This window comes from Microcebus murinus, chromosome 11 (assembly GCF_040939455.1).
Source record: "Microcebus murinus isolate Inina chromosome 11, M.murinus_Inina_mat1.0, whole genome shotgun sequence".
NCBI lineage: Eukaryota > Metazoa > Chordata > Mammalia > Primates > Cheirogaleidae > Microcebus > Microcebus murinus.
In genome coordinates, this window is record NC_134114.1 from 53,547,808 (window position 1) to 53,560,511 (window position 12,704).

At 36.0% G+C, this 12,704-nt stretch overlaps 1 protein-coding gene across 3 annotated transcripts in view; it reads right to left on the reverse strand.

Annotated features, from left to right (window-relative positions):
- Positions 1-12,704, reverse strand: part of FAM169A (family with sequence similarity 169 member A) — a 74,544-nt gene that overhangs the window by 5,272 nt on the left and 56,568 nt on the right. For 2 of the 3 annotated variants that reach the window (XM_020290103.2, XM_076008109.1), the window contains 6 exons: positions 11,767-11,895; positions 11,191-11,303; positions 7,837-7,876; positions 7,244-7,394; positions 5,111-5,267; positions 866-1,069 (listed from right to left, as the gene is read on the reverse strand). In XM_020290103.2, the coding sequence (XP_020145692.2) occupies positions 866-1,069; positions 5,111-5,267; positions 7,244-7,394; positions 7,837-7,876; positions 11,191-11,303; positions 11,767-11,895 (794 nt within the window). The remainder of the gene's footprint in view (positions 1-865; positions 1,070-5,110; positions 5,268-7,243; positions 7,395-7,836; positions 7,877-11,190; positions 11,304-11,766; positions 11,896-12,704) is intronic. The other variant, XM_012783610.2, reaches the window with a different exon arrangement.

Here is a 12,704-nt window from a genome sequence, read left to right on the forward strand (position 1 = left end):
TGAAAATAAATAACCTGGTCACAAATAAGCTTTTGCAATATAGTTCTAAAACAAATTAGATATTAATATGCAATGACACTGAACTACAATATAAATATTCAGTATTCATTACTTTTGTCACTTGTACATATTCTGAATACAACCCTTTTTCTTAAAAACTGCCTCAACATGGTAATTTTGATACACTAAGTTCTTAAACATATAATGAAAGTAATTATATTATCTCTTTAAACTTCTTACCAAGATTCCTCAAAACCATGAATCAACTCAAAGTTTGCAGTTTCCTGGTATTACTGGAGCCAGAACCAAGTACCCCTTGGGACCTGACATTGTGCCACCCCACTAATTCTGACTATGGTTTCATTGCAATGGAAGTTTTATTCATTTATTCAGGTGAGACACTAATAAAATAATGCTATACAATACTGTTTTCGCCATACTGTCGAAAATATTGTTGGAATATTGTCTCAAAAGTAACACAAATTTATTTTAAAATCCTCCACCAAGCTTTTTTTCCACTCATCTAATCTGTCTCCCTAATTAAAGCAAATTAAAATTACTGTATTGGCCATAGACTATGTAAGTAATAGGTACTCAGATATTTGATAAATAATGCTTTATCCATTTTTCTAAGCACTTCCCTAAGTCTATAACATCAGTCAGACATGAGTACAGTTATAACAATTTGAATTTATGAAATATTACTAATTGCATTTTCTTATACTATCAAATCTAGCATAAAAGTTAATCTTCCTGAAGGATTGCACATCTTAAGGTGGAGGCAGATATATATGCCACACCCCCTCCCCGTGACATCACCAACATTGGCATACTTTAAAAAAAAAATAGGTTATTTCTCCCTTACCTTATCTGGTGCATCAGGCTCAGGGGGTTTTGAAGATTCCACCACCAGTGGAACAATATTTGTAGAGTCTTCACTGGAATTAAAAGACTGCAATTTTAACTCTTCATCTAAAACTTCACTAGTGGAGTCCTCCTCTTCGGTTATAAGTGAGGTCTTAAGTGTATCATCCATTATCTCACCATTCATAGGCTCTAATTCAGAGTCCTACATCATAGGTGGGGCGAGAGATTAGGACATGATTACAAATTTATCTGTCATGCAAAATAAGTCCCTTCTCAGTCCCTACCTGTCAAGTATCAGGACTCAAGATAAATTTGTTATAAGGTATGAGTTTAAGGAGAGTCTTAACTGGGAGAAAAGAGGAAACTCATGAGGCAGAGTCAGGAAAAGAAAAGAAACTTGTGGGTCTGAGATTCAATGAAAAGACCCAGCACACTTCTTATTCTTCCTTCTTCTAGGGCAATCATGGGAAGACCCTTTTCAGTACAAAGGGTCCAGAGGGAGTCCTGCTCTTTACTTAACACCAGCTGTTCTGCACCTGGAACCTTTGGGGCCTGAGGAAGTTGCAGTTTACCTTGCCACAGTGTCTCATGGGAAGCTGAACTGATTGCTGCTTCCTGCTGGGGGAAAAGAGCCCCAATCTCAGCTAGCTCATTGTCACTCAACCCAGAGTCATTTCTGAATAATCCTGGCTCCTTGCATCATATTATTAAAATATAGAAATGCAGTTTGATTAACACAAGCCCTCCAATTTCTCAAATTATTCTTTTAATGTTTACCAATTCACTTCAATTTAATGTCACATATTTCTAATTGATACTAGTAACATTCTAATAATTAAGGGGAACTTTATTACCATTATTAAAATTAGAGGCCAGGTGTGGTAGCTCATGCCTATAATCCTAGCACTTGGGAGGCCGAAGCGGGAGGATTGCTCGAGGTCAGGAGTTTGAAACCAGCCTGAGCAAGAGTGAGACCCCCTCGTCTCTACTATAAATAGAAAGAAATTAATTGGCCAACTAATATATATAGAAAAAATTAGCTGGGCATGGTGGCACATGCCTGTAGTCCCAGCTACTCGGGAGGCTGAGGCAGCAGGATTGCTTGAGCCCAGAAGTTTGAGGTTGCTGTGAGCTAGGCTGATGCCACGACACTCACTCTAGCCTGGGCAACAAAGTGAGACTCTGTCTCAAAAAAATAAAAATAAAAAAAATAAAATTAGAAAACTAATGCACTTGAAAGTTCAGATTATATAGGACCCCTAACATATAGGAGATAATTTTCCAGAAGGGATGTTGAAATCAGAGACTTTTTTTTTCTATAATAAATTTTTCTAAAATAAAGTAACTACAATAAACTTTTCCTAAAATAAAAACTTTTTATAAATGTATATTTTATTGTAAAAATATGCTTTATTATATACCAGATGGCATAGAGAATAGATTTCACACAAAAAGTAATTGTAATAAAACTCTTAACAGGATAAGAGTGGGAGAAATGTATAAATTAAATTTATAAATTAATTTGTACATTTTTGTGAGTAACTAAAAGTAAGAAGCAATGGAAGAGAAAAGTTCTTCAACTTTTAGGTTTGAGAACAGAATGAAGGATGAGAAACAGGGAATTAGTGCCAGGAGTTCAAGACCAGCTTGAGCAACACAGTGACATCCTGTCTCAACAAAAAAAATTTTAATAATTGGCCAGGTATAGGGGAACTTATATATGCCTGTAGTTCAGCTACTTGGGAGGTGGAGATAGGATGATCATGATTGATTGAGCCATACTAAGAAAGAATTTTGAGATTTTGTTGAATTTAATATGAGAGAAGATGTCTGTCTAAATAGAAATATTCAGAAGGCAAATGACATTATGGTACTAGAGTCTGGATCAATATTGAAGATCTAGAGTTATTCATCATCCCCATAGAGACAACAGAAGACATTAGACTGGATGTATTTTCAAAAGAGAGAGCATAAACCAAAGATCAGAAAGTCAAGAAATGAGTTACTCAGAGTGTCCACAATAAGGTGAGGAGGGGAAGGAAGAAGAGTAAAAAATAAATAAAAATAAAACTTCAGAGTCGGGAAAACCAAGAAACCAAAATACAGCAATATAATAAAGCCAAGGGACTTTGAGGAAGGGAGAGTAGTCAACCCAGGTTTTAAAAAAAAGCCAGCACAATTAAAATGGAAGCTGTCATTGGTGTAGGTCTGGTTGGATAAATGAAACAGGTTATATGAAGTACATACAGTATAATCTTGAGCTTTTAAAAGACAGAAAAAGCCACAAATATATATTTCCATAAATATCTATATGCAAGGCCGGACGCTGTGGCTCACGCCTGTAATCCTAGCTCTTGGGAGGCCGAGGCGGGAGGATTGCTCAAGGTCAGGAGTTCAAAACCAGCCTGAGCAAGAGCGAGACCCCGTCTCTACTATAAACAGAAAGAAATTAATTGGCCAACTGATATATATATATAAAAAATTAGCTGGGCATAGTGGCACATGCCTGTAGTCCCAGCTACTCGGGAGGCTGAGGCAGAAGGATCACTCGAGCCCAGGAGTTTGAGGTTGCTGTGAGCTAGGCTGACGCCACGGCACTCACTCTAGCCTGGACAACAAAGTGAGACTCTGTCTCAAAAAAAAAAAAAAAAAAAAAAAAATCTATATGCATATAAATCCTAGTTTTTAAAAAATGTACTTTTCTTCATTTCCCCAATTTCCTACAGAAGAAAAATGCCATTAAAAAAATATAGTTTCGGGCCAGGTGCCGTGGCTCATGAGTATAATCCTAGCACCCTGGGAGGCTGAGGTGGGAAGATTGCTTGAGCTCAGGAGTTTGAGACCAGCCTGAGCAAGAGTGAGACCCCCATCTCTACTATAAATAGTAAGAAATTAGCCAAACAACTAAAAAATAGAAAAAAATCAGCCAGGTGTGGTGGCACCTGCCAGTAGTCCCAGCTACCCAGGAGGCTGAGGCAAGAGAATCGTTTGAGCCTAGGAGTTTCAGGTTTCTGTGAGCTAGGCTGACGCCAAGGAACTCTAGCCCGAGCAAGAGAGTGAGACTCTATCTCAAAAAATAAAAAAAAATAAAAAAAATAAAAAAAAATATATATATATATATATATATAGTTTCATGAAGTAGAGGAAACAGGAGCTAAATAGAAGTGACTTAAAAAAATAAAACCAGTAATAAAGTTTCCCTTATTCACCAGCTGGATAGACTTGGCAAACAAGTAAAAGGTTTTGCAAGCAACTTAACTACATATGAAAGAAGAAATAAGGCATCTGTAGAGAGGAAAAGAGTAAAGATACTAAAGAAAAAAAAGAAAGAAAGAGAGGAAATGGATAAAGAGGAGGAAAATAGAAGATAGAGATAAGTACTTGTAAAGCTATAGAAATCAAGCCAGATGAAGAGTTTACTCAGTCATAAAGAGTTTGCCTATTTGTTTTCTAGTGTTCATTTTATTTTATTTATTTATTTATTTATTTATTTTGAGACAAAGCTTTTACTCTGTTGCCCAGGCTAGAGTATAGTGGCCCAAACATAGCTCACTGCAATCTCAAACTCCTGGGCTCAAGCAATCCTCCTGCCTCAGCTGGGACTACAGGTACATGCCACCACACTTTTTGTAGGGACAGGGTCTCACCATGTTGCCCACAGTGGTCTTAAATTCCTGGCCCAAAGCAATCCTCCCACCTTAGCTTCCCAAGATCCTAGGATTATAGGTATGAGACACCACACCTGGTCTGTTTTCTAGTAATTTATTAAAAAAAAAAAAAAAAGTTTATTTTTCCAGGAATTTGTAAGATCAATTGTGGTCAGTTATTTTTTTTCTGGATAACTAATTCCTATCCTTCGAACCAAAACATGGGTGCAACGGAAGGTTTGTTGGACCTGAAGGCATTCTAATTGGTTCTATAAGGTACAACTTATAGTCACATCATTTATGTACTAAATGTGTTTAATTCCACAAATTATATTTTATATGCACTGAAGGATCTCACTACTTAAACATTCCCTATTTTATCTTTGATATAACTCAAACTTTTATAAATACAGAAATTTATAATTGAAATTGTAACTTTATCCTCTACCCAACTCCAGTACTTGATCTTGCTTAATAAATATGTGCTTTTTAACACTAAACACAATTTCTACTAAGACTCTACATACATCATATTTTCCTAACAATACAATTAAGAAAGTTAAAATTTAGTTTACTTCCATTCATTTTAGTCACACCTTTTTACCATCTTGCTTCTCTAAGTGTGGCTGGGTTTCTGGCGCTGGCTGGGCATCTTTATCACCGCTTTCATCTTCAAATTCAATCACTCTCTGTTCCCGTTCTTCTTCCAAGAATTCTTCTGAGCTCTCTGATGCATGTGCAGTAGACTCCAGTCTAGAAAACCAAAGAAAACGATTCTTATTTGTTTTATTAAGGATGAATATAAAATTTTGGGAATCCTTTCTTTTTTGTTTTTAATTAATTAGCCAACTAAAAATATATAGAAAAAATTAGCCGGGCATGGTGGCGCATGCCTGTAGTCCCAGCTACTCAGGAGGCTGAGGCAGCAGGATTGCTTGAGCCCAGGAGTTTGAGGTTGCTGTGAGCTAGGCTGACGTGATGGCACTCACTCTAGCCTGGGCAACAAAGCAAGACTCTGTCTCAAAAAAAAAAAAAAAAACATGTGGCAGGCCACATTTGGCCTACAGACCAAATGGACTCTCTTACAGTAGAAAGTCTTCTCTCCCAACTGTTTGTTGCTTATCTTTGAAGCCCTGGCCCGAATGCCAAATCTCTCCATTCCCTCAATTAGAACCAATCAGTCTCTCCCGTCCATTCACAGCATTCTCTACCTTACAACGCTCTTAACTGTGTGAATGTCTCTCTTTACCACTAGGGAGTCAATTCTTCAAGGGCAAAGATGATGTTTGTTCTTCCTATGTCTGAGGAAATACTCAACCATTTAGTCTTACTGTTTTATTCATGAAAAGTAAACAAATTTCCACATTAATTCCCGAATTGATATATTCCCTTCTAAAAAGGGTACTACATCAAAATATTGCTCAGTGAGAAAACCAGTTATGTAAACTCCTATTCTTTTTGCAAATTACTAGATTTAAATATTAACTTATATTTGCCTTTAACACTATGAATTTTTCACCAATAAGACATTTACATATATAATTACTCAAATTCAAAATTTACATAATGAAATTAGCATAGTTACAGAATTCCCTACCTTAGTAAAATAATTTGACAGCTAAAACGGCAAAGTTATGAATTAACTAAACGGTTGATTCAGGAACAATTGGCAAAACTATTAGCAGAAATATAATTTAGAATCTTATGTTAACATTCAAAAAAAGACAGAGGATCTAGGAGGCTGAGGCGGGAGGATTGCTCAAGGTCAGGAGTTCAAAACCAGCCTGAGCAAGAGCAAGACCCCGTCTCTACTAAAAATGGAAAGAAATTATTTGGCCAACTAAAAATGTATAGAAAAATTAGCTGGGCATGGTGGCACATGGCGCATGCCTGTAGTCCCAGCTACTCAGAAGGCTGAGGCAGAAGGATTGCTTGAGCCTAGGAGTTTGAGGTTGCTTTGAGCTAGGCTGACACAACGGGGCACTCTAGCCTGGGCAACAGAGTGAGACTCTATCTCAAAAAAAAAAAAAAAAAGAAGATAAAGGTTTTTATTTTATTTTATTATTTTTAAAGACGGTCTCACTATGTTGTCCAGGCTTGTCTTCAACTCCTGCCTCAGCCTCCCGAGTAGCTGGGATTATAGGCACACACCACCACGCCTGGCTTAAAGGCTAAAGTTGTGACCCAAGTATTCTATTGATTCAGTTTGGCTACTAAATTCCCAGAGGAACTGACTACACCATTTGTGGTTAGCCCTAATTTATAAATTATATCCAATGGCCCAGTAAAATGGATCAATTAATAAAGTAAAATTGAAGGTTTTTAAAAATTGACTAACCTTCAGCATTACTAAAAAATCAAATTAGAAGTTGGTGATCTCACAATAGCCAAGATATGGAAATAAAAAAAAAAAAAAAAAAAGAAGTTGGTGATAATGACTCATTTGGGATAATATAATCACTAGATTATCGTGGATTTTCATACATGAGAGATTAAATAGTGAGTTTATACCACTCTCTCGTTCCTAACAACTTCTCTCTGTAACACTATCAAGTTAACACCACTAGGAACCATATAAACAGTAATATTACAGAAGAATTCAAATACAAACTTCTACATCAAGGTCATTTGCTACACAAACAATGCAATAATAGCCTCTACCTTAAATGTTAAATACCATGAAAATAAGAATAAACAAAATAATAAGAGTAAAATAAGCAATTCTTTACTTGTTGATTGAAGCTGTAGGTGAAGTCTGGGGAGTCTTTTCATCTTCACCTTGAGAACTACTAAATTCAGAGTCCTGAAACCGTTTTCCAATCTTTGGCCGCTTTAGATGACTACTGCGAGTACGAGTAGAAACAGGCGTTTTATCATGACCTGACAAGAAAATGGCAAAGCTGCACTTGATTATATGCCTTCAAAGGATTACCTAATACAATACAGAGAAATGCAAGAAGTATGCTAGTTTACCTATGTCCCCCACCATCATACAGGTTTGCCCTTCCCTCGCTTACATCAGGCTAGTAAGTTATGTCTTTTCTATACTATTAAATAACTTTGTCAATATTCATTTCTCACATTTCCATGTTACCTTGAGCTTTGCAAAAGTGCTTTTGCATTTTCATTTACATTCTCTTCCATCTTACAGGTAAGGAAATGAGGAAAAGAGAGGTACCATAGCTTATTCAATGTTCATGTGCCAAAATCAGTGGCAGTGGTAGCACTGGAATCCAGATCTAGATTTTACAGTTGGATAAGTCACACACACAGCCTTAACTCAAAATGTCTCACTTTCTGATAGATCAGCTGAATTTCTTACCTTCAGAAGTACTTGCAAAGGCATCTTTTAGAGAATCAATCTAAAACAGAGACAGAGATTAAAACCCGAAGTTTTAGACTATTTTTTCTGTCAATTTGTTTTATTCACAGCTTCAGAGAAAAACTTTTAAAATGTTTTTCAAGTAATACTTTTTGTTAAGAAAATTTACCTTAAAAACAAAGCTGCAGTTAATGATAAGGCTAAGAACATATGCAAGCCATCCAATAGGTTACAGTGAGATATACTGGTCTGTCCTAGTATTCTGTCCTCAGCCACCTTCTCTTTTCAGTCTATATACTCTCCCTTTACTTTTTTTTTTGAGACAGAGCCTCACTTTGTTGCCCAGGCTAGAGTGAGTGTCGTCGAGTCAGCCTAGCTCACAGCAACCTCAAACTCCTGGGCTCAAGCAATCTTACTGCCTCAGCCTCCCAAGTAGCTGGGACTACAGGCCTGTGCCATCATGCCCGGCTAATTTTTTCTATATTTATTAGTTGGCTAATTAATTTCTTTCTATTTTATAGTAGAGATGGGGTCTTCCTCTTGCTCAGGCTGGTTTTGAATTCCTGACCTTGAGCAATCCGCCTGCCTCGGCCTCCCAGAGTGCTAGGATTACAGGCATGAGCCACTGAGCCTGGCCCTCTCCCTTTACTTTTTAACCTACCAACTTAACTTCAACTTGTATCTGCTGATGAATCCAAATATACACCTTAAGCTCCCTAACTTTCTGATTTTCAAAGCTCTATTTCTAATGAAATGTCTCCCACTGGGTGTCCCACCCAATTTCACATCCAACCTTTCCAAAAATAAACTTTATCTTTCCCAATATTATCCCCTATCTTAGTTAGTGCGAATAACAATTCAGTCAGTCGTTCCAGCCAGAAACCAGTGAGGCAGTAATGATTTCTTCCTATCCCTCATTTAATCAATCACAAAGCCTGTTAATCTTAACTGAAGAATCTCTCAAAACTGCTCTGTCCTTTGTATTGCCATTTCTTTAGTTCAGGCCTTTATTATCTTTAACTATTCCAGTAGCCTCCTCACTGGTATCCCTCTAATTACACCCCATCTAATCCCTTCTACTCTGATGACAGTGATACTTCCAAGTCACAAATTCTGCCACACCCTTACTTTAAAAAAAAACCAAAACTTTAAAATGATCTATCACTGCCTAGAATACAAACTCTCAACGTCTTCAAGACCACATTCCTCTTTCATATCAAACATGCCATTTCCTTTCATATCTCCACATTTTATTTTTAATATGCTATCCTCTAAAGTGCCCTGACAACTCTTGTCATAGAACTCCCACTCTTTAAAAGTCATACTCTGTTATGAGCCTACCATCACTTGCTATAATAATTAAGGCAATTATCATCCTGTAGCATATTTGTTTACATACCTGTTTCTAACAATCAACCATCTAGTTCTCCCATATGTATAAGAACCATATCTATATTGTATGTCCAGTGTTTGCCACAGCACCTACTTTATTATATAAACCACCATCCACCCATTATAGGATCACTAGAACCCTTGTAGGCACACAGACTTCGAGAAGCTCTATTTATAGAACACAAATGAGGGAGCAACTGTGACAGATGATGTGATAAAAATCTTATCTTCAAGAAGCCTACAGTTCAACTAGAAACAGATAAGATATAAAGATGAATAAATAAAAGGTACAAAAAGTATCATAAGAGACATAGATGTTTTAGGAAAAAGCAGATAAAAATACCATCACCACCTGAAAAATAAATCATGTAGTTGAAATAAACAAACTACTTCCTCCTATGGTTACTGACAAAAAGACACATAAAGTAAATCATTTAATATGAGAAATAAACACTTTCCTTGAATTATTAACACATTAAAGTAATGTGAAGAATATGAATTTCTGAAATCTAATTTAATTAGGTTAGGCCCTAAAATCTAATTTAATTTAATTAGGTTAGATTCTAAACTCTAATCTAATTTATGCTGTCAACCTTATAAACTGGTGCCACTATAATATATCCTCACTCAAATGACATACTTAAAATTACTTGCCTTAATATTAAAGTATATCATTATCCTCATTACATTATGGGAAAAAGAAATTTTCTTTCCTTGATTTTATGATATCTGGCCAATACTAAATGAATCTGTGTATATATGAGGAATCTGGACAGTAGTAATAGAACAGGGGCTTATTCTAAAGTGTGAAATTCCAAATGTAGAAAAAATGAAAACAAAAAATCTAACTTTTTTAATATAATTATATTATTTATGTTATTCTTAAACATGTTTACAATTTTTTATTAAAATATAGTCAACTCTCATGCTAATTAAAACACAAAATAAGAAGAACAAATAATTCTCCAAAACACTTATCTCTGAAATGCCTATGCATTCACATAGACATATTTCTCACTAAGAATAAGTTCAGATATATATGTACAAAAATACAACTGTAAAAAATGCCATCACAACAAAACCTTGAATAAAAATAAATTTCCAGAATCCTATTAATGGGCCCATATTTGGGGTAATATCAAGTACCACAAAACATCAGTTCTAGAAAAGGACCTGGTAAGTCCTATGAAGTTCTCTAATGGGACCTGCCTGTCTACTTTCAGAATACCTGGCATGTGCAAAGTACAGTGCATTCTCCAAAGACCTAGCATATACACAGTCACACTTTCCACGATAACTTCATAATGTTTGACCTATTAATAATTCCACTTCTAGAAATTAATGTATATGTGCAGAGAAATAATTACATATCACAAAGAATCGTGTATAAATGTTGTTGTCCCTGAACCACTTAAAAATGTAAAAAACGTAAGTATACTGTGTTAAGGAAATAAATGATGGTATTTACATAAAATAGGTAATAGTGTGCTATTTAACAATCATGTTTTAAAACAGTAATGCCATGGAAAATGCTACCGACATTAACTGAGAAAAGCAGTTAGAAGCAGCTGAAAACAATAAAAACAAAAATCAAGTGCACAGATACATGCTTTATAATGTATAATATTAAATACATATACCAAAATGCTATCAGTGGCTATATCTGAATAGTGAGATTATAGGTTTTTATTTTCTTCTATATTATTTTATGCATATTCTAAATTACCTTTATTTTTAAATACCATTATCATTAAATTATCTTTTAATACCATTATTATTAAAATTATTTTTCTAAGAAAATTAAGTCTTTAATAATGAATTAACAGAAGATGCCAGAAAAACTAATAAATAGCAATTATAGAAGCTTGTTGAATGAACTATAACATTTAAAACTTAAACTCAATCTATTTTTAGAAAACATAAAAATTATTTTTTCCTACAATAAACATACAGTGTACCTACAGTTAGAGGAATCTCACTAGACTGATTGTCTTCAGCTCCTGCTTCGTATTCTGGAACAGGTGCGGGACCATATTCTCCAGATATAGGTCTTTTAGGTTCAATTTGAGAAACTGCTGTGTACAGAAGAATTTTAAAAATTGTAACCCAATCAGTATTTGGTTTTAACTGTAACACTGTTTGTAGTGATTTTCATAAAAGTTCTGAATAGCATCCTAATGAAACCTTGCCACTATACAGAGTGTTAAATAGTTATAAGGATTTAGTGACTTTGGGGAGAGATGCATGAGGGCAGGTGCTACCTTTGATCCTCTGATGCCTATTCTATGCTGTTTTAGTAATGTCTTTATTTCTTACCCACCAATTCCTATTGGGCTGTTACATTCAAGTGGGCTATTCGAGGTCTCCTTATTAGTGACTCCAAAGTTAATACGTGATAAAATTTCAAACTTTAGAAAAGAGGGTCTGTTACTAGAAAGATTATGTTATAATACAACATTACTCTGGAGTGTAAGTCACAGTCATTATTAGCCACTGCTTTTTAAACTGGACTTGCATTCAAACTGAAAACACTCCTACCTGGAAGTTTAAGTGGTTCTCTCTGTAACGCTCTGGTGACTGGTATTCGCTGGTACCAGTGTCCCACACCTTCAACCTCCCAAAGGAGTTCATGGTCTCCTGGATACTTTTCAAAGTACTGCTTGCAAGCTGAAAAACACATTTAGAATTTCCTAGAAATCCCAAATATCAACTCTTTTGAAAAACAGAAAGATGAAAAGCTGCCCAACTCATTTTATGGGGATAGCATAATCTTGATACCAAAACATCACCAAGGGAACACAAGGAAAGCCTCATTTATTAATAAAAAAAAAAATTTCTTTTTTGAGACAGAGTCTCACTCTGTTGCCCAGGCTAGAGTGCTGTGGTGTCAGCCTAGTTCACAGCAATCTCAAACTCTTGGGCTCAAGCAAACTTTCTGCCTCAGCCTCCCGAGTAGCTGGGACTACGAACATGCACCACCATGCCTGGCTAATTTTTTCTATATATTTTTAGTTGGCTAATTAAGTTCTTTCTATTTTTAGTAGAGACAGGGGTCTGACTCTTGCTCAGGCTGGTTTTGAACTCCTGATCTTGAGCAATCCTCCCGTCTCAGCCTCCCAGAGTGCTAGGATTACAGGCGTGAGCCACTGTGCTGGCCTCATTTATGAATAAAAACTGTTTTGTTTTGTTTTTTTGAGAAAGAGTCTCGCTTTGTTGCCCAGGCTAGAGTGAGTGCCGTGGCATCAGCCTCACTCACAGTAACCTCAAACTCCTCAGCTCAAGCAATCCTTCTGCTTCAGCCTCCAGAGTAGCTGGGACTACAGGCATGTGCCACCATGCCCGGCTAATGTTTTCTATATATTTTTAGTTGGCCAATTAATTTCTTTCTATTTACAATAGAGACAGGGTCTCGCTCTCACTCAGGCTGGTTTCAAACTCCTGACCTCGAGCGATCCGTCCACCTCGGCCTCCCAGAG